General features: G+C 36.9%; 1 protein-coding gene across 1 annotated transcript; it reads left to right on the top strand.

Moving 5' to 3' along the window:
* The first annotated feature begins 19,753 nt into the window (after positions 1-19,753).
* Positions 19,754-23,244, top strand: LOC131061683 (protein CUP-SHAPED COTYLEDON 1). The gene is made up of 3 exons (XM_057995502.2): positions 19,754-20,981; positions 21,432-21,715; positions 22,152-23,244. The coding sequence occupies exons 1-3, from the start codon at positions 20,813-20,815 to the stop codon at positions 22,836-22,838; spliced, it is 1,140 nt and encodes a 379-aa protein (XP_057851485.1). The 5' UTR covers positions 19,754-20,812; the 3' UTR covers positions 22,839-23,244.
* Positions 23,245-23,469: the final 225 nt, after the last annotated feature.

Raw genomic sequence — 23,469 nt, 5'->3', positions numbered from 1 at the left:
TGCAAGCACTGGTTGCTTAGATTTGGGATCATATGATTCATTGTTGCCTTCGTTTTTGTTTTGAGTCCAAAATCGAGATTTGTCGAGGTTGGTGTTGTTCTGGTTATTGTAGTTTGATGAGTTTGTTCCTTCCTTGTAGAATTTGAGTGTTCCCTTTTTGACACATGCTTCCTCTACTTGAATGCCATTTTCAATCAATTTAGCGAAAGATGGTATGCCTTGAAGTTTTAGCCTGTAACTCATTTCACCATTCAAATTTTCAATGAAGATTTCCATTTTCTCCTTTTCGGGAATGTCTCAAGGATATCGTGATACCATATGTCGCCAGCATTGAAGGAATATCATGAATGTTTCATTGTTCTTTTGTTTGGTGTTACAAACATCTAGCATGGTTATGGAGTGTTGGATGTTATAGGAATATTGGGTTATGAATTTGTTAACCAATTCATCAAATGATCTGACAGGTGGCGTAATCTTGGATAACCATTCCATTGTTTGCCCTCCCAGGCTTCTTGGGAATAACCTCATCAAATAGGTGTCATCATGAGCAAATTCAAGACTCATTGTGCAAAATTCTCGAACATAATCTCGGGGATCACTTTTTCCATCATATTTATCAAATTTGGGAACATATGAGTTTGGAGGAAAAGGCACCATGTTCAATCTTCTGTCGAAAGGATAAGGACAGATTTCATTTAAAGAGTACCACACTGTTGTCCCTTGTTGCATATCCTGTATTTGCCTTTGTAACATTTGCATTTGTTGAGTAAGAGCAACCAAAGGTGCATTATCTTGTCAAGGGAAAAGTTCTTCCCTTGTATTAGTTCTCAGCTGAAAAGGTGTGTTAAATGGTATATTTTGCTCTGGAGTTTCTAGCTCAGGTATACGCATTTCTGGTATACGTTGTTCTAGAATATGTTGCTCAGGTATGTGAGTTTCTTCTTCTCTTTGTTGTTCTTGATACGCATATTGTCGAGATCCGGTTTTAAAGATGTTTGTGTCTAAATCTTCAGGAAGTTTTAATGCTTTTACTTGTGAGCATGAGCAGATACTTTTCTTTGTCATTTTCCATGAGCCTTTCGACAAGTTTTTGGAATGAGGGGTTTTCCTGACATTCTTGAAGAAGCGCTTCAGATATTTCAGTCTCTTCTAAGTGTGGAACTTCAAAAGGATTTGATAATCTTCGATTCATACTAGACTCTGCGTGTGTCTCGCTTTGTTGGTTTCTTTGAGAGCGAGTAACAGGAATTTTAGTAGAAACTTTCTGTGACAAAGGGAACAAAATCCTCTTCGATGTGTTGCTCAGGGGTGAGTGGTTCTGGTCGAGATGTGTTATAGGTGATACACTCGTCGGGTAAGAATGCTGGATTGATTTTTCCTCCGCGGTTTATGATTTGATTAAAAGAAGACTTTTGACAGTAGGCTCTTGTTTTTAAGGGTTCTTTGTCAAATTCGTTGGATTTGTTTTGGATGTAACGTTTGACGTGATGAAGGAATACCCGATGAGATTTGAAGAGTTGACGATTGATGTATAAAAACTTATTTCTCTTGATGAATTTGGAAAAACTAGGTTGTTGTTTCTTCAACGTGATGTTACGATAAAGGTTCTTTCTTCTCAGAATATGGGGATTAGTCATGCATGAGTGATCAATGGTTTCCTTTGATTTGTTTGGATTCAGGTGATCTTGTTTGGAAAATTTCAAATCTTACTCTATCAAAGTGAAGGTTTAGATGCCCCTTCACGACAAAGTGTGTCAAATGATATGGATAAAAGCCTCCCGATATGGAGACTTGATTTGACAACTTGAAAATTTTAAACAAGTGTTTTTGAGATGAAATCCGTAAGATGGTAAAGGATTTTGTTGATACTGAGGATGAGGTTTCCGGATTATGATAAAATAGACATGTTTTATCGTGCGATTAGTTTAGGATTTTTACAACGTTTGTTTTGACACAAATTTAGCTCAAGAAACAGTTTTTAATGGTTTGTTTTTGTCACTCTGTTTTGATGAAAAATGTTGTTGATAATGAGAGGCTTTTGAAAATGTTTGAAATTTTTTTAAAATTCCTTACTGTTTTGCCCCCTGCTTTTTTTATTTTTGGTCACGGACTAAAACAGAGACTATATGCACTACCAAATTTACTCCACGCGCTAAAATAATGACCACACGCGCTAGGCTGCCCCCAGACACGCGCTAAAGTTTTGACTATTCAAAAAAATTATTTTCTATCTGTTTTAAAAGTCATGCGCTAGCCTGGGCATGTAACGTGCTAACTTTTGAACCTGATGCGCTAATGTTTAGTTTCTACGCACTAAGCTGATGCTTCCATGCACTAGACTGTTTCTCTGATGCGCTAAATGTTTCAACACTGGTTTGATTTGGGATAAAACGCTACTGTTTGGAACCGATGTGCTAACTTGATGGTTGGATGCGCTAACAAAAATACCTCATGCGCTAAGAAGTTGGTCTTATGCACTAACTGCCCTGATTTTTTTCTTTGGTTGGTTTTTTGTAAATTTTGAATTTTTTTTGTTAATTTTTCAAGTTTGATGGATGATTTTATGAAGTAGTAAATGCAAGCACGGCATAAAAAGTACAACCATTTTGCCTAATCTAACAAAAAGTGTATGTTCTGCGAGGATGTGTTCAAATCCCCAATGTTTTAACAAGTTTGGATACGAATAGTACACTTTAGAAAGACTCTTTAGTCAAAGGTCATAAATAACATCATAGCCCACTAGTCTCGATACTCCGTCATCTCAAACAATTGTGTCACCTCCTAGAAGGCGCCCGTTTTTTTGTCTTTTGCCAGAAATTAACTCAAAGTGAATCGCTTCACAGTTGAGTAGTTATCTTGGGAGATATATGGTGAGTAATCTTGGGGGCGGATTCTTCCCCACCCTTGCACTATGATGTTATAAATGTCTGGTTACTGACTCGGTTCAAAGCTTCTATTTCTATGGTTCATAATCAGGCTTCCTGTTCGGCCGTCAGTGATAAACTCCCTCAGGAGGCTTCCCAACCTTTAGAACAAAGGCTTTATGTATTTCGAGGATGCTGGGGGAAGGCTAATCACTGCGCGCAACTGTTGAAAAGGACTTTCGTCACTTTCCATGTTTGATTATAGTGGGTTGGAATTCTTGGCATCAAAGTCGTTCCCCACTTAGGTCGTTCCCTTCACACCGGCCATAAACGGCTTTAAGAGTTGATTCCAACTCCTCGGGAAGGCAGGCCTGCTAAAGGTTTTATGCTTGAAATACAGAAAGCTTAAGAGTGGTGTGGCTTTTTGATCACCCAGTTAAGGGGAGAACATATACCTTCCACTTTCGAGACAAGGCAATCAAAGTTCTTTTTAAGCCTTCAATTCAGTGATTTGTTAACTTCTACTTGGAGATATTGCTCCAAAAAGCATGGTGTTCCTTTTAACCTTTCATAGCAAAGTGTGTATTTCCAAAAACTTTTGAAAAATAAACATGGTCAACAAAGTAAATCGTGATGTTGGTCAACAAAATTAATGTCGATAGGGGAAAACTTTCCCTCTTTGCCTTGCACAAAATGAAGATGAGGTTCTTTTACTTTGCATAATGAAATGAATCCTTTTAAACACCAAAGGATGGTGAGGTTCTTTTTATATCTACTTTTGCAAAAAAAAAGGAAAGTTTGTATTGTTCGTTTTAGAGCCTAAAATAAAGTTTTTCTCCTATAAAAGCAAGAAAATTTTCGATAGTGGTTTTTTTTATAGCCCAAAAGAAATAAGTGAGTTCAATTTTAACAATAAAAGACATTTAAAAATTTAAACTAACTTAACTAAGTTAGTGAAAATCCTAACTATCTAAATATTCTAAGATTAATCTCCATTCTGCAACAAATTTGTTAGAATCCTGCAAGAAAACCAGAGGAAAAACGTTAGATGATTTGGTGGACTTCCACAAGTCTAATTTTTAACTTTCGGTTACAAATTTTTATTTTTATTTTTTATTTTTTTATTTTTTTTTTAGTCTGTGATGTGCTACAGAACAAACTGTACGCGCTACAATATAACCTCGATGTGCTAAAATAAGGTTTCAACGCGCTACCCTATTTTCGGGATGCGCTACTCTGTGCGCCGAAAGCGCTGCTCTGTTTTTCTCCTGCACTAAGACCTACAGGAAAAATAGTAATACGATGCGCTAATATATGGACTTCACGTGCTAGATGATAGACTCCACGCGCTAAACAGTGAACTGGATGCGCTAGGCTGTTAACCGAATGCGCTAAACAGTTAACTTAACACGCTAATTCATTTTTCCCGCGTGCCTGCAAAAGTGGTTAAATTTAAAAACCGATTTGATATATGGGGTCGGGCCCCACGGTGGGCGCCAAAAATGTATGCGGGAAAAGCGGGTCGATAGAACTCAATATGTGAAAATATTCCAAAAGACTTGTCCACACACACACACAGAACTTCTTGGTGCAAGCTGTGGAGTCATGAAGTATAACTCAGCTTCCCAAGGTGGGTCCCATGGTTCTCTATCCTACAATGTCCCTCAAACCAATATTTTTGCTCTCAGATCACTGAGCAAAATGGTTTAAGGATGGCAAATGCAAGAACGAGGGATGTTTTTGATAGATTTTAGAATGATATGTATCCTAAGCTATGCATGATTCTAGGAATGCAATAAACTAACTATAAGATGACAAGGTTAGTAAACAAACTAGCCTAGCATACTATATTAGTTCAATGATTTAAGCTAATGATAATAGAAAGTATTCTAAACATGCATATTTAGACTAATTCCTAGTTAAAAGAGACTAAAATGATGAGCATAAAAATGATATATGAAAGCTTGAATGTATTTGAGCATAAGTATGATACTAAAAACTTGGATTGATCTATCAAAATGGAGGAATGAGAGCTCTATTTATAGCAAAAATAGGGCAATGGATGGTCAGGATTGAAAGATATAATCAAGGGTTGAGTTTGAAAGGGGATCCATGTTTGCAATTTGCACCAATGAAATGGTGACAAGTGTCAACATAGGGTTGGGTTGAGAGAAGGGGTTGGAGACATTAAATGCCTGAGAAGACCTCATGGTTATCTAGAGGGTAAGGGTCAAGCTTAAGTTAAGATTACCCATTGGATTAAGAGTTAATCTAAGGATAAACTCTTGTGCAAATGATTAAGAGATAATCATGGTCAAAGCATTAAAGGCTTGATGAGACCCTCGGGTTACATGGAGGTTGAGTTAAAAGAAATTCTTTAACCATGTAAGAGGGTTTGAGTTAACCATTAATGGTTATGAAGACTTTGGGGAATTAAGTGGTTGAAGACTTGAAGCCTTTAATGGTTATCAAAGACTTTGAGGATTTGAGAAGTGACTTCCCTTTGTTTAAGGATGCGACAAAGTTTAGAAGACGGGTTAGGCTAATTAGAAGCGATTAGAAGAGTCTAGAAGGGATTAGAAATAGGATTTAGAATGCAAGTGGGAGATGTAGGAAAATGCAAGTGGATGGAGGGATAATAGGATTTAATTGAAATAAAATGATTTATTCATTAAATGGTACAGTGAATTTAATTTAAATAAATTGAGTAATTTACTTAATTAAATAGAGGAATGCGGGTAATTTAATTAAATTGGATTTAATTAAATAGAGAAATGAACATAAAATATTCATTTAGGAATATGGTCATTTTTATATGTCTACAATTACAATGGAGAATGAATGTATGCATTCAGGAACACTACGTAGAGCTCACTACTCAAAATATGATAACTCGGATGGCTACAACCCTCAAGGAAGGTTCACTACCTTACAATAACATTCAGACAACAATCCGGTTTACATGAACTAAAGGAATAACATCTCCAAATGCTTGATGACAATTCTGGTTAAGCACATTTGTCTACCCTACAAAATTTTTTGCTCATGAATTAACATGAAAAGATGAATTCGCTTGTTCGCACTTATAGTAGTCTCTAATAATGCAGACACAACCTCTAACAACCATTGATCTACAAATTACATGATTATAACACCCATTTATACAAATCATCAACCTCGACTACAAGGTCAACTCATCCCTTAAGACCTAATTACAAAATTACATCACACGATACATAAATCAACCACCAGACCAATACAATGTTGATTCCGACATAGCATGGACCTAAATAAAATTTGCGAACGTGCAACACCACAATAAATCTCGCCAAGATCATCTGCAACACGCTACACCACCGAAATTGTCGCATAACACGAAGAACATCACTAGACCCATAAGATCCTCAACAAGGCGCACAATGATCAATGTGAACCAACAAAACAAATAGGACACAATTAGGAAACACCAACAAGCACATTAGAACCATCCACAATAGCTGCACCAACACCACTAAATCAAATCTTCATCGATCAACACAGTGATACTCAAGAACACTCAAACAACAACAACTGGGACTAGAAAGATAACTTGTGGAGCACTAAATCACAAACCATCTGAATTGAAGATACACATGAACATCCCAAACACTCTCCCAAATCCGCAACTCGAGATGTAATCATTCTAGAGCACAATGAATCAAATACCAGAACACTGCAATACTGAACACTAAAAAACCAATCCTCATATCAGAATCCATAACTCGATCAAATCACCACTTAGCATCATGAAACCAACTCTAAAACAAGTAGAGATACTTCATTACAAAAATCACCAACCCTCACAAGCACATCTGCAACATACCAACTAACTCACTGCAATCACCCGAACACCAAAACACGAGAATATGTTGACATCAATGATAACAACATATCCTAGCAACAACAATATTCAACACCCTCTTCAACCTGTTTGTTGCTATGCAAATTTTACTAACTAAAATTTCATGTGTGTGTGAATATACATGTATATATGTATATGTATACACACACACACACACATATATGCATATACATGTATACACACACACATATATACATATATACATGTATACATATACATACATACATACACATATATGTGTGTGTGTGTGTGTGTGTACATACATATATATACATATACATGTATATGTGTATATGTATGTGTAGCGTCCTAAAATTGCGACACTTGCAATTTCGACTGCATTTCGGTCTTCACGATGACGACACAACACGCAACCTGAATGGAGACCCCGAAACTCGCTCACGACACTGAAAACTGCATTTTTCAAGTACTCTGGCCTGAACCTCCTTGCACCCTGATGTCCCGGGAGGTGGGACCAGAGCACCCAGCGCCCTGGTCCCTCAGGACCAGGGCGCCCAGCGCCCTGGTCCCTGGGTCCTATTTTGGGCCCGGTCTCCTAAGGGGCTCGGGTCTTTTTGTTTGCAATTTGGAAATATACTTCCCTGGTCGGCCTAAGGTCGGGAAAATCAGTCTATCAGCCCTAAATGACAAGTATATAAACTACATTTTCCTCTTTCATTCGATATGAGGGAAAAAGGCGTGGAAACTATACTCAAGCATTCAAGCATTCAAGCATTCAAGCAATTGATCATTTCAAGTCTCCATTCAAGGCTAAGTGTTGCATTCAAGTCAAGGATTCAACCATTGAAGAGGAGATCACTCATTACATGCTACATACTACAACATACAACATCTAAACCTTTGCACATAAGGATACAAACATCCTTAGAACAAGGTATTAGTACTTGTTTTACATTACAGTCATTTACATTTACAGCTCTTGCTCATTTCTTGGTTAATTCCAAAACCGGGGTTTGACCTAAGGGCAAACCCCTAATCCCTAACCCCCCAATCGTCTTCGCTTTTCTGTGTGTAGGTTGCAGGTACGCGGCTGAAATTGAAGATCTGGAATCCTTGTGCAGAGACGAACAGATCCCCCTTCGTTTCGCGGATTTTTCGGAGGACCGTGGCGCCGGGCGCCATCGTCCCAACAACTTTTGCTCAAATTTGCAGGACAGCGCCGTATCGACATTTTACTGCTAATTCTAGGTCCGCAGCTTCATCCTATAACCCGAACTCAGTTTATAAGCGAATCTTTATGACTTTCTATGCATCCTTAGCTTAATTTCCTTAATCTTTACAAAAGAGGGTAGCCTTGCTTTCCTAACCCTTGAAATTCATTGAGCATCCAATCTTGCATTACGTGGGATTGGATCTTATGAGTTTCAACCCCTCTTTTGAATGTAAATTTTTCCCCCTAAGTGAAAACCCATCGAATCCTAGCGAACCTCCCTTCTCTCTCCTTGGAGTTAGAAGAGGGGAGACCAACTAGGGTTCGACCGCGATTTTCCGCTTTACATTTTGGTGAACCCGACGTGAACATCCTTTCTGATTTTTCATGCTTAGATCTGAAAAAATTGATTACATTTCCATGTTTGATCTTTTGCAAAGTTTTAGAGGTGATTGCATTAAAACCCTAAAATTTCTTTTTAGTAATTAAACTTGCGAAATGTCTAAATGTTAATGCTTGTTTCAGATCTGTCCTTCTATTACAAATTATCAATTCATATTTGTGCTTTAATTCTGAAAATTAAGTGGTTAAAAGTCAAAACCCTAATTTTTGAAACCCTCTTGATTCAACCTTTGTCCGACAATTTGACCGATCAAAACATCTCCAAATCAGCTGTAACTTTGGATTCCGCAATAAAATCACAATATCTTTCATCCCTGAAAATTTGGAAAAAAGTTGCGAGGACCGTGTTGCACTCCGAGCGCCATCGTCCCCGACATTTTTTCCAAAATTTCGGGAGCGAGATCTTGCTTTATTTTCCTGCTAAAATCCAGAATTTTGGCTAATTTTGTCAATTATAACACTTTCAAAATTACAGTCAAAGTTGGTCTTGTGATTGCTTGGTCTAAGGCTCCTAATCATTCAAAAATTATCGAAACTGAAATTTTGTGTCAAAATTGTGTTCTTATTGTCTTAGATCTGAAAATTGTATTTGCATTCATTCGAAATTTCAGTGCTTTATTCAAATATTTGCATTTTGTGACTTTTGAAATTAAGTGCCTAATTACAACAACTTTGATTTCCGCTTTCAAAATTGAATTTTGCGTGAAATTGAGTCAATTTTCAAGTTTCAAAATTTGCATTGCTCTTGACATTCCCTCTAAAATCATAAAATTCAAAATTTCAGTTTCCCTCTCTTTTTCAAAATTCAAATTTTGCATTTTTCGACAATCTTGATAGGGCTCAATTTTGAATTTGAAACTTTAATTTGGCCTATCTACAGATCGTAAAATCCCTCAATTTTTTTAGATTAGCTCTAAAATCATCATACCTTTCATCCCTGCAAATTTCGAAAAAAGTTGCAAGGACCGTGTTGCACTCCGAGCGCCATGGTCCCGGACATTTTTTCCGAAATTTCGGGAGACTGTTGTGATTGCATTTAACAGCTTAAATCTGGAAGATTGGCTGGTTTTACTGAAAATTGCTACCTCTAAAATCAAAATCTTTTCTCTCTCTCTAGTGCATGAGTTTTACAACAATAAGCCCTACTTATACTATTCCCGTTAGACGAAGCCGTAGAATTAAGTCTTTCCGAGGTTTAACTACTGAGGAGATGGAACCTAATTTGAGTAGTCTTTTTAACGAGGACATGGGTAATTCCTCTAATCCTCCTAATGATGAAGAAGCTCCCCATGAAGTTTCTGTTGAACAACTTTCCAAATTGGATAACCAATTTGACGATTTTCACCAATGGATGTCTCATGAGTATCCCGATAGTCAAGCTCTTCCTTTAATTGAGGGTCTAAAACGTATGCTTCAAAGTGATAAGAATGGAATTGATGTTTTACGTGGTATCGCACACATTGTGGATTCGAATGTGATGCCTATGAAGAGTTGTGCTGAATCTTTAGGTTATACACAACCTCCTACACAAGTCAATCATTCTATTCCTTTGACCACTTCTATTGCTAGTTTACCTACCTTTACATCAAACATCATGACTACTTCTATACAAGACATTCCTCCTATGATCACTAGTCATGGGGGCAATCCTCCTTCTTCAATTAACCCTATTCCTTCATTCAATCCGATTTCTTCATTCATTCCTTCAAAAAGTGTTCCTATTACATCTTCACAAATGAACATGACACAAGGGGGCAATTCATTTAACCATTCCATTCCTCCTTGTAGTGTTCCTCCTATCCAATCATCCCCTATGGTTGACTATCATAGGGTCCCACCACCTTACTCTTTACCATCTTTCAATAACATCACACCTCCATCTAAATCTAACACACCTAATATGAACTCTTCGACTGAAGCTACCATTAATAATCTTGCGCAAACTGTCTCTTCTTTACAGCAACAAATTGCCTCTATGAATCAATCTAAGTTTAGTGTGCCCACATTTGATGTTGCGAGCCCACTTTCTCTTGACATTGTTCGAGCTATTCCTCCTAAGCATGTTGAAATCCCGCATTTGGAGCTTTATAATGGTAAAGGAGATCCTCTAACACATGTTAAGACTTTTCAAACAATATGTACTGATTTTGCTTATGACCAAAGGTTGCTTGCAAAACTATTTACTAGAACATTAAGAGACAAAGCCCTACAATGGTATTGCTCGTTGCCTTCTTATTCTATTACTTCTTTCGAACAACTTGCAAATGCTTTCATTCAACAATTTCAAAATAATATAAGTCCTAAAGTTACTTTGATTGATTTGATGCATTGTAAACAAGGTGTTAAAGAAAAAGTGACTGATTTCATTGGTAGATATAAGCATTTGTATGCTCAAATTTCTTTTCCAGTGCCTGATAATGATATTCAAAGAATCTTTATTTCTAATTTGCAAAAAGATATTTGAGACAAACTTCTGTTTTCTGAGTTTACTTCTTTCCACCAGCTGTGCGCCACTCTTCACAATTATCAACTGACTGTGAGTCAAATGGAACAATCACATCCTATGGCTCCGAGTGATAAGGGTGATAGCAGTCAACAACCATTTGGGAAGTTTAAACCGAACAGAGATTCCATCAAATTCAATGAAAACATCATCAACAACAATGTGAATGCAGCATCAGGTGTGCCTCCTATTTCTAAATTTTTCAAGAAAGAAAGAAAGTATACTCCTTTGAATGAATCATTGCATGATATTATGAATAAGTTATTGGGACAAAATGTGCTTACCCTTCCTCCTATAAGACAAATTGATCCTGCAAAGATTACTTCACCTTATTTTGATCACAAAGCTTTTTGTCACTTTCATCGTCAGCCTGGGCATGATACTGAAAAATGTTTTTCTCTAAAGGGTAAAATTCAAGATTTGATTGATAATAATACTATTTCTATTTCTGGAGTGAATGATAAAGGCAACACATCTGTAGCTCCTCCTAACCAAAATCTTCAGATTTTTACTGATCCATTACCTTCTCATACTTCTCATACTTCTAATGTGATTGAGGCTAATGATTCCTCTCTCTCATCTGATGGTCTTGTGTCTATGACTCCGAATGTGATTAACTTTGTAGAGCAGCAAGAAAACCCTAAAGAACCTTCCATCACATTTGATTCTAGCGAAACCATTAGGGCACCTGATGGTCCTTTATACATAGTTGCAAAAATCAAGAATATGCCTTGCCGTGGAGTGCTTATTGATCCTTCGTGCATGGTTAATGTTATTACTGAAGAATTTCTTTTTACTTTGCAATTGAATCAAGTGATCTATGACAAAACAGATGTGATTGTGAAACTATTTGATGCATTTTCTTCTCCTGCAATTGGTTCTATTACATTGCCTATTGAGGTCCATAACAAATCTCTTGATGTGAAATTTGCTATTATTCCTTCTTCCGAACAATTTCGTGTGAAGCTTGGCTATCCTTGGCTATCTTCCATGAAAGCTATTGCTTCTCCTATTCATAAGTGTTTGAAATTTCCCCATAATGGTGAAGTTGTTACTGTCAATCATAGTCTCTTTAAACCAGCTGAAAGAACCTCTAGTGTTCCTATTGATTACTTTTGGCCTAAACAATTCCAATCTCTTCCTCCGCGAAGTGATCATCTTTTCAAATCTTATCAAAAGTGGAAAACAGATATGATCCTATCTCTAAGTGAACCTAGAGCACCTAAACTTGACATTCCTATCATTCTTGAGAAGGAAATTCTTCCTTTGAAAGACAAAACTAATGTCTTTCCCCAAGAAGATTCCCAACCCGTCCCCATGGATGTGACTATGTCTATGCCTAATAAATCTTCTAAAAATAGACCTATACCTCCTCGTCATGATGGACTTGGTCTTCTTCCTAAACCAAAAATTCTTCCTTTATATGGAGCAGTTCCTCCTCCTGCCTTCTATAGAGAGAAGAGACCTTCTTCTTCTCCTATTATCCAGCCTAAAAGACCTCAACCTAAACATCCAAGTGATAGGGATGAGAATATTCCTCCTCCTCTATCTTCTACACTTCCTATTAAGACTAGACGTAATCGTTCTGCACGGGAACGTCGACGAAAGCGTCGTCTTAGGGCTCAAGCAGCTGCTTCTCAAACTTTGCAATCTCCAAAAACACCTTCAACAAACATTATTCCATTTTCCCCTCAGCCGGATATTGAGCCTAAATCTCCTAAACATAAGATGCATGATGGTCTTGATCCTGTGCGAGTTAAAGATCCTATTTTTATAAATCTTGATGATGATATAGATGAAAATATTACTCCTCTTGCTTCTGATAGTGAATATGAACTTGTTGATGTTGATAACCATTTATCTAATGAATTTTCTAAAGCACTTATCCTAGCTCCTAGACAAGAACAATGTGGCTTGGAACATGAACATAGCCCTTGTTTGGATCTTGTGATAGCTCCATCTGCTGTGTTGGATGTTCCTCCTCTAGCGTGTTCCCTGCCTTCCCGAAACATTGATCAGCAAGATCGGGGGGTAGATGACATGCTAGACTAGCTACATTAGCATAGCAGACTCTCTCCCCCTCTCTTTTGTTACTTCTTCTATATGTTATTCTCATTCTTCTATTTGTCGTCCTTAGTGTTGTCTACTTGAGGACGATGCAAAGCATTGAGATCTCTCGATCTCTCTCATGTTGACTCAAAAGACACATGTGTTCCCTTCTTCTAGGTGACCTTCCTTGATTGGGGAATGAAGAACAATTATGCATACATACATATGATATATACATGACTTATCATACAGCATACTGACCCCGAGGAAAGCGAAGTCACCTTGTGTTTTGTGTTTGTGTCTATTATCCTTGGGTTTATCTCACACTTGGGGGCTAAATCCTTGCGATAACGTGCTCCTTTTTCTTATGTGTATCACTACGTTAAAACAATCACCCCCGTTGAGGCGTGTGCGATCGCTTTAACGTAGGGGGGCATACACCCTGTCTATCCTTTCAAAGATACTTGAAAATTTCTTGGCAAACTTAGCTTTGTCTTGAAGATTTTTGGTATTTCTTTTGCATGACTCATAGCGAGGGAACCTTACTACTGACAGTCATGGTTCTTCCTCGTGATCTTCCCTTTTACTTTGTCAATCGAAGTTGTAAGATCCTTAGTCCACTGGGGGCTTGGTGTATCTTGCCTCCTTGACGTGGTGAAAGTCTTTCAACGTTGTTTCCTTGTACTTTACCGGAAGTATGAGCATACATACTCCCGCTAAAGTGGGGGCTAAATGTAGCGTCCTAAAATTGCGACACTTGCAATTTCGACTGCATTTCGATCTTCACGATGGCGACGCAACACGCAACCTGAATGGAGACCCCGAAACTCGCTCACGACACTGAAAACTGCATTTTTCAAGTACTCTGGCCTGAACCTCCTTGCACCCTGATGTCCTGGGAGGTGGGACCAGAGCGCCCAGCGCCCTGGTCCCTGGGTCCTATTTTGGGCCCGGTCTCCTAAGGGGCTCGGGTCTTTTTGTTTGCAATTTGGAAATATACTTCCCTGGTCGGCCTAAGGTCGGGAAAATCAGTCTATCAGCCCTAAATGACAAGTATATAAACTACATTTTCCTCTTTCATTCGATATGAGGGAAAAAGGCGTGGAAACTATACTCAAGCATTCAAGCATTCAAGCATTCAAGCAATTGATCATTTCAAGTCTCCATTCAAGGCTAAGTGTTGCATTCAAGTCAAGGATTCAACCATTGAAGAGGAGATCACTCATTACATGCTACATACTACAACATACAACATCTAAACCTTTGCACATAAGGATACAAACATCCTTAGAACAAGGTATTAGTACTTGTTTTACATTACAGTCATTTACATTTACAGCTCTTGCTCATTTCTTGGTTAATTCCAAAACTGGGGTTTGACCTAAAGGCAAACCCCTAATCCCTAACCCCCCAATCGTCTTCGCTTTTCTGTGTGTAGGTTGCAGGTACGCGGCTGAAATTGAAGATCTGGAATCCTTGTGCAGAGACGAATAGATCCCCCTTCGTTTCGCGGATTTTTCGGAGGACCGTGGCGCCGGGCACCATCGTCCTGACAACTTTTGCTCAAATTTGCAGGACAACGCTGTATCGACATTTTACTGCTAATTCCAGGTCTGCAGCTTTATCCTATAACCCGAACTCAGTTTATAAGCGAATCTTTATGACTTTCTATGCATCCTTAGCTTAATTTCCTTAATCTTTACAAAAGAGGGTAGCCTTGCTTTCCTAACCCTTGAAATTCATTGAGCATCCAATCTTGCATTACGTGGGATTGGATCTTATGAGTTTCAACCCCTCTTTTGAATGTAAAGTTTTCCCCCTAAGTGAAAACCCATCGAATCCTAGCGAACCTCCCTTCTCTCTCCTTGGAGTTAGAAGAGGGGAGACCAACTAGGGTTCGACCGCGATTTTCCGCTTTACAGTATGTATGTATGTACATACATATATACGTTGAACAACCTCTTTAATTATTCCATAGACTATATTATTGTTTCTTATAAATGAAGAGACAATATTTATGGGTTATAATCAAAGACAACTTTTCCAATATTCAAAAAATTAGTTTAGAGTTTCTAGATTTAATCATGTAAATAATTTTATGAAAAAATACTTACACAAATAAATTGAGAAAGTGCATATAACAAGTAGTATTAACTAGAACTTGAAGTCACAAAAAAGTTAGCTACCAACAATTTAAATACTTTCTTAAAAATTATATACTTAAAATGTGTAAGTTATAAATATTAACATTAATTATAAAAATATATTTGATTTTAATTATTTGAAGGTACAATGACTAATAATCAATAAATAAATATGATTAGTAAGGGGTAATCTTTTGAATTTAATTATTTAAAAGGTACAATGATTAATAATTGGTCAATATTGTTTTAAATATGAATAGTAGGGAAGAAGACTCAATAGTTTCAAAAGCAATAATAATTTGCAACAAGGGGTCTTTGTTATTTATACTCTTGCCCATCACTTGTAAGGTTGAGTACTAGAAGTTGTCATGTATGTACCTATAAAATGGACAAAAAAATATCTATTTTTACAAATCACATCAAAAAAAAATCAATCAAATGGTAACATATAAACGTGCAATAATACATTCCTTGATTCACATGTTTTGGTCTAATTTTCTTTTAAATGTTTTTTAACAACACAATCAAGATGTAGCTAATTTGAATACATTAATGATGTTAAATAACATAAACAATAACTTTAAGCTCTTAACTCACTTATAAAAATCTTCGACCTAACATTTAAAACCCTGAAAAAGAAAATAAAAATTAAAGTAAATCCTCTCCCTCATATAAATAGAAGGAACCAATCAAATTAGGACACAGTGGAATGTGTTCACCCTATATTTTTATCGAAATGGCTTTGTAGCCGACGAAATGCTCCTGTTCTAGTTACTACTTTTGGTTTATATTGTGTGAGTTTATTTACATCAACGTTCAAAATCACACTCTATGATCCATCACCGAGATGATAAAATGCCCTTGATTAGACAATGTTCTGCCATTTATTAATTAAATTAAAAACCACAAGACAACTATCTTGTGATTTTGAATTTAATTAATATTTGATAAAAAATCATCTAATCAAAGATATTTTGTGGACTCCATAAACATTGCCCATTTTTACCTGTGATTTTGAATTTAATTAATAAATGATAAAATATCATCTAATCAAAAGATATTTTGTGTACTCCATAAACATCGCCCATTTTTACCCCCTATTGGAGGGAAGTAGGTAAGATGGGCCATTAAAAAATTAGTTAGAAGTATCATTCAGTTAGAACTTGGTTGGTCAAATAGGCCACCATATAAAAGGGTGACCAAGCTACAAATCTCAATAAAATAACATGAAAAGGGGGGATTCCCCCTCATTTAATACTAGTGTTGAACCTAAGATAGGTGGAGGACCCCACCACTCATATAAAGAGGGAACTAAAAAACGACAAAGCTTTTCACGAATGCAATTTCTTTATTTATTTATTATTATTATTATTGTTAAGACAAAGATTGCTTAAAATTGATGGAAATTTTAGCAAGATGGATTTTCAAGGATATTATGATCGAAACGGCCTACTATTAATTGCAATTAATTAAATTAATTCATTCCCATTTAAATACCTTGCCGTGATGGCAATGATTAAGAGAATAATTAATTATTTTATTTACTTCCGTTTCAAAGGTTTAGATGCAATGAACCAATTACTGACCCAAGAGAATGTTGGATATTCTCTTTAATATTCTTTTATTTTTCCAAGCATTTAATTTTTCTTCTTTTAAGACTTGTGCACATTAATTACTAGTTTTGTACAATAAAATAATATACCCAATATCCCATTCATTATTAGCTATCTTAGAGAAGTTTCTCATGCCTATATTTCAATAGTTTATTAAAATAATGTATTACAAAGATCAAAGACATATAAAAAAGGTTTCTTTATTTATTAAAATATTATGTGAATCTTATCAGTTGAAGAAACTATTAAATGGGGTGTATCTATAGTCTCTTTCAACGTGACGTCACTCCAGTTGGACCGTTTGGGACGTGTCATAAGTCTAAGCCAAGATTTCATAGTATTACTTTATTGAGAAGGAATCGTTAAAAAAAGGTTTTGGTCTTTGTGATTGGTGATGCCTAGACATGGCACCTCAAATGGAATGACACGTGGCATTATAATTAAGTTTTTCCTTGCTTATGATTGCATTCATTATTATTAGCGCTATAGTCCAAGGCCAAATCTTTGCTATACTCTATCATTTATTGATTGAATATGTTGCTAGATTCCTTAATAGATGAGTATGATAAAAAGGGCCTAGGATAGTGACACACAGAGAGGATGGGGTTGGCAAGAAAAAAATGAGTTACAAGGCACACAAAATCAGGGGTCAAAAATTAGGGTTTTTTTTTGGCATGGACTAAAAATTAGGTTTGTTTGTTTTTTTTTTTTTAAAATTTAGGGTTTGATGTTGGTGGGTTCATTGTTGGGCAACAAGTAATGCCACGTTTGCAGTGAGTTGGAATGATTGGAATGGAAAGTTGAAGAGGCATGTGACAAGGGATATACTATCATGGCCTAACATTTTGTGATGAGAGTGAGTATTGGTATTAAAAAATGGGAGGAAATAGGAGGAGTGGTATTTGAATGTTTGATAAAAAGAAGGGTGTGGAAGAACAAAATTGCTTTGTTTTCAAAAGCTAACATCTTCTTGATGAAGAATGTGAGACTAAACAACAAGAAGAGGGCGACAAAATTGTGGTCACAAGGGACACAAATTTGTGACATTAGATATGTATTTTTTTTAAGGTGGGCATGTACTTTTTTTAATTTTGGAAATATACTTTTTTAATTTTGGAAATATCAAGTGGTTAATTTGGTTTGTTTTTAAGGTGGGCATGTAGCATTTTTTATTGTAAAATATCTAAGGGTTATTTAGTAAAGTTTTTTTTGGATTTTAAAGATTATATTTATTGGGATTTCATTTTGTTGAATGGATTATTATGATGTTACAATGGATAAAGAGTTTATTTGGGATTAAATTTTTCTTGAGTGTATTGATTTGATATTATAAGAGATGAAAATTGGATTATTAAGGGATGTGTTAGATTGATGTTATGAGAGATAAGGTCGAGGTTATTGAGTGTATTGGTTTGATCGTGTGAGGAATGAAGTGAAGGTGAGGGTTGTCGAGTGCATAAGATTTTTTTTTAGTGTGTTTGTTGGATATTGGAAGGGATGGGGTGGAGATTGTTGTTGAGTGTGTTTGTGGGATATTAAAAAGGACGATGTTGGAAGCATTGTTGATTTTATTAACACGGTGTTAAAGGGGCGAGGTTAATATTATTGCTTAGTATTTTTGGCTTTATGCTATGAGGAATGAGGTCAAGATTGTTGAGTGCATTAGTCTGAGCATATGGAGGATGAGGTTGTGATTTTTGAGTGTATTGGTCTAAGTGTATAAAGGACGAGGTTGGGATTGTGTTGAGTGCGCTAGATTTGCTTGAGTATATTTGTTGGATTTACTATAAATAATGAGGTTGGAATCATTTTTGGGTGCATTAGCTTGATTTGATAAGAGATAAAGATGGGATCATTACTATTATAGAAATGTCAAGAAATTCTCGGTTTACTAGTGAAGTTGTTTGGTTCACAAAGAGCATATTTGAAATCTAATCCAGTTAAGTATATTAGCTCGATGTAACAAGGAATGAGGTTGAGATCATTGTTGAATGTATTGGTTTGATGCTATAAGGGATGATGTTAGGATCATTGTTTAGTGCATTGATCTAGTTGTATAAGGGACGAGACAAGAATCCTTGTTGAGTACATAAGATGGTTCTTAAATGCATTCATTGGACACTATAGGGATGATGCTCAAATTGTTGTTGAGTGCATTGGTTTGGCATTATAAGAGATTAGGAGGTTGAGATCATTTGTCGAATGCATTGGCCCAATTTGAATTGTTCATTAAGCAAGAGTGAATTTGGTGACGTGGATATTAATGGAGGACAATCTAATAAGGGATGAGGTTGGGGATCCTTATTAAGTCCATTGTCTTAACTTAAGTCAGGATTGTACTCAAAACAAATTCGGTCATAAGACCACCATTGCAAAAGACGAGATCGAGATCATACCTTAAACAAATTAACAAAATAAAAGAAATAAAACTCAATCATACCTCATACAAATTTTGATGGAACAAGTAAGATTAAAATTATGTTCAAACAAGCTTGAGAAAATAAACACTCAAAGAATTGCCATAATTAGTTTAAAAATAAAATAGTAAAATAAAGTAACTCTGAACAAAAACAAATTTAATGTTAAAAATGACAACAATAACAAGCAGCAATTATAAAGTTACGTGTTAGCCGACATCTGCCGCTACGCGCTTTCATCTTCTCGGAAAATATTTCGCCGGCGAGAATATAATAATCCCGGTGGCCGGGAAATCTACCTGTCGGCGTCACATCTCTGTCAAAACTGTGGGCTCGTGCGTACATCTTTCCCGAAACGGCGTTAATTAAACTTGAGGCGCTAAAATTTAGGGCGGCGAAATTTTTTGAATATTATTAAACACGTGGCGCCCATGAGCACGTTTACTTTGAGACCGATCCCTGACCGTCCGATTGGATTCTTGGACGATCTACGACAACGGAAACGGAGGACAAGGAGTAGTATGTGTTACAGAAACTCCTAATGCTGCCCTAATTTTCAAGCGCAGCCGATTCTTTTCCGGATCTTGTTTTAAGTCTGAGGGGCAAAGCTGATAAATGGGTCAAATATGAGCCGTGAAATGCATTTTTTTGGTTGATTAAGACTGATAAGGCTTGTAAGGAAGGTGTAGATGTGGATATGGGGATGAATTAGGGTTTCGTGAAGGAGTAAAAGAGGAGGAGTCGTAGAGTAGTTGGTTTTTGCAAAGGGTAGATGAACTGAGCTCAACTTACTTGTTAAGCACGTATGGGGCCAGGCAAAGGTCTAACATTTTTTGTTCAAGCTTTCTCTTGAAGACTTCATTTATTGCCCTCTCTATAATCTCCACAAATTTGTCTCAACTCTGGGGAAACAAACTAACTGTCAAGGAATTGGGTTAGTTGATCATATTTATTGTGGGCATATCCCCGTGTGGGTGACTTCTAATTGTTTGGATTGCATTGAATGTAGGGAGTACCGTGGGTGTCAGTCTGTTAAGCCTGCACATATAGTTTACTTGCATAATACCCATATCTCTGTTTCTCTTCCTGGACTGAGAGAAAAAATGTACAGTCAGTAAGGCAGAGGCTTTGCCTGAGTGTTTTCTTCTCATGAACTCTGTAGATTTTAGGGGTTCCTCTGTATTTCTGGTATCAGAAAGTGTCCTTGGATGATGTGGGTAGGGTAGTGCAAAGGCCCACACAGTTTATTTGTGCTTTGGACACTCTGTCCCTTGTTTTCACTTCATACTGACAGGCAGTACTAGCATATATACTCATGCACGCACACATAGTTATTGCCTATAGACATAGAGTGGCAGATTTGGGTTAGGCTTGTCCTAGGGATTAGCAGCTTTTTTTTGACAGACCTGCAGACCACCGGCCTAGACAGAAGAACAGTGTTTTTCATTTAAGGTCTGGTCTCTAGATTAACTGCAATACTGTATATATCTGATCCATAGCAAGTCAACAGCAGGGAATTGGGTGGTTGTCTTTGAGGAGGGCTTTTAAAGGGTCTGTCACTTGCTTGGGTTTATTCACATTCGCATTGACATAAGAAGAAGAAGGGCAGGCAGCCTAATAATTGGCTTTAAAGTGCTTTGTCATTCTGCTTCGTTGGGTCTATTTAGTGTGCATGATCTTGGTCCTTGTCCTATAGCTAGGAAGATCATTAAGAGAGGGGTTGTATAGAACAGAGTGAAATTATTATCATGGAGGCTTTGAATCCTGATGATGGCTTGCCTCCCGGGTTCAGGTTTCATCCAACAGATGAAGAACTGGTGACATATTATCTGACCACTAAGGTTCTGGATAATAGCTTCTCTGGCAGAGCAATTGCTGAGGTTGATCTCAATAAGTGTGAGCCTTGGGATCTTCCTGGTAAGTTCAATTTCATCTCTGATTGCATATGTATACATTTTTGGAGCAATGGAGATCAGGTGTCTGCCTGTTTAGGAACAAAAGCACTGATGGTTTTGAAAGACCACACTTTTAGATATAATTAAAGATTGCACTTTTAGATATAATTGAAGCAAGAAAAGGCTGGGAAATGAATAAAGCTCTCAGCTTTGATCATGGAAGTCATTAGATGGTACAAGATTTTCACGGTTCATTAGATAGACATGTGCAAGCTTCTGATTTGAATTGTGTATGTTTGTTGTTAGTTATTTTGGATCACATTCAATGATCCATCACCAGAAAGTGAAAAGATCATTGTTTTATAGTTCCATTATGTTCCTAACATGAAATAAAGCGTTCCATAATATTGTGCTGCACTGTTATGACAGATTTGATATATATGTGATACTTTGATGGTTTTGTATCTTGCAGATAAGGCAAAAATGGGGGAAAAAGAATGGTATTTCTTCAGCTTGAGAGACAGAAAGTACCCAACAGGGTTACGCACTAACAGAGCCACAGAGGCCGGTTACTGGAAGGCCACAGGGAAGGACCGAGAGGTGTTTAATGCTCAGACTGGTAGTCTGATTGGAATGAAAAAGACTTTGGTTTTCTATAAAGGGAGGGCTCCAAGAGGTGAGAAGACTAACTGGGTCATGCATGAATACCGTCTGGAAGGAAGCTTCTCATATCAGCAACTTACAAGAGCTTCCAAGGTACGTTAATAACTGGGTAGTTAGTTAACTCATGCTTGAATCATGTCACGGAGATTGCGAACCCTTCCTTTGGGAGTTAACCTGAACCAGTTTCTAAGGAAAGTCACTGTAACGTGTGAACAATTCACATTCAATATTAGTATGTGGGGATAGAAAGGAAACGAAAAGAAAAGAAAAAGAAATCTTTTTGATGACAGATTCTTTTCTTTTCTCTTCACATGTGAGCATGCCCTTTTGTAAATCCATACACACTTTTCATGTCTATCAAGCTGTTTTTCAGATAAATTTCATACATTTTCTAAGTATACCTGGAAGTTATGCCTGGATGCCCTTTGCACTACTCTTTGTGGCTTTTACTTGATAGTGTGCAATAATTGCTAATATTCGACTTTTAGCTGTGACGATGACATTGCATCTGATTTAATCTCTGGCGCAGGAAGAGTGGGTGGTGTGTCGCATCTTCCACAAAAGTGCAGGAGCCAAGAAACCCACGTCAGGCTTTATGAATAACAACAGCATGTACGTTGATGATTGCTTGGGATCCCCTTCATTGCCCCCTCTTTTGGAATCCCCATGCTATGGCTCCAATACAGCAGCAATCCAGAGTGATGAGGCTCAGCTTTCAGACATTCATTTTCACAGCAATACCATATTTCCAAATGATCCTCACCTCATGAAGCCACAAAACCCTAATCCCACCATGGCCTATATTCTGTCTCAGCTCTCCTCAAATACCATGGGTTTCCAAGGATTTGCTTCACAAGCAGCAGGCTTGCCCTCAAATTCCATTCTCAGGGCTCTGGTTGAACAGTACTCAGGCACTGACTTGAACTTGAAGCACTGCAAAATGGAGCCCTCTTCTTCTATGGGAGGACAGGACAATCTTGGAGCAGCTAACCAAAACAATATGAGATTATCCCAAGAAGCCCAATGGGCCATGGAAGATCATCATCAGAAGATTAACAGTGGTATTCCTCACAACCCACATGATCATAATGCTCCCTGCTCAAACTCTAGTGATGACATGAATTCTGAAATGTTTGGTAGAGTGAGCAGATCATATCAAGTTGATCCTTCTGCAGCATCACCACCAGTTGATCTTGATTCCCTGTGGGCTTATTGATTACATACAATACAATACTACCTATACATCATCTTGCAGACTTATCAATTTCTCAGTTGTGGCTTGCTTCAACAATGTGTAAAGATATGGAAATGCAGTTATTTACACTACAGTAAAGATAAGGAATAGAAAGCCCACTTTCATCACTAGTACGTAAAGGCAGTTGGCCATCAAGCATATCAGAATCAAACTCTGATGCTCATCCAACGGGGGAACTTCAAGACAGCAGTTTTACTTTTCTTGTATGGTTAAATTCTATTTGCTTTGTTTATTATGTCTGATATATTATTATTCAGTTTGAATATGTAGCTCAATTGGATTCATTCCAGCATGCTTGTAATATAACCGCTTATTCAAAATACATATATATTTGTGTAATAAGAGATTTAAAGGGCTTAACTGAAAATTTATTGTTTCAATGTTCAAAATGCTTCTGTTTTTGAATCAATTTGATTCTTTGAGATCTTTTTCTGATCATATTTCATGATCTATCATTTCAATTAATAAATTTCACAAATATTAGATTAATGCTACTACTTCTGAATTTGATTCCAATAGATTTTTTAGTATTGACGTTTCAAATCACACCTATAATCTATGATATCAACTTAAATTAGCTTAAATTAGCTTA

Source organism: Cryptomeria japonica, chromosome 8 (assembly GCF_030272615.1).
Source record: "Cryptomeria japonica chromosome 8, Sugi_1.0, whole genome shotgun sequence".
Classification (NCBI taxonomy): Eukaryota; Viridiplantae; Streptophyta; class Pinopsida; order Cupressales; family Cupressaceae; genus Cryptomeria; species Cryptomeria japonica.
The sequence above is the reverse complement of the archived record's forward strand: the minus strand, read 5'-3'. Positions and strand labels throughout refer to the sequence as shown.

What these genes read in the sequence shown, in the direction of transcription:
- LOC131061683 (XM_057995502.2), top strand. Translation starts at nt 20,813, where the DNA reads ATGGAGGCTTTGAATCCTGATGATGGCTTGCCTCCCGGGTTCAGGTTT. An exon ending in TGAGCCTTGGGATCTTCCTG is followed by an intron (nt 20,982 to 21,431) that starts GTAAGTTCAATT and finishes TGTATCTTGCAG; the next exon opens with ATAAGGCAAAAATGGGGGAA. An exon ending in AACTTACAAGAGCTTCCAAG is followed by an intron (nt 21,716 to 22,151) that starts GTACGTTAATAA and finishes TCTCTGGCGCAG; the next exon opens with GAAGAGTGGGTGGTGTGTCG.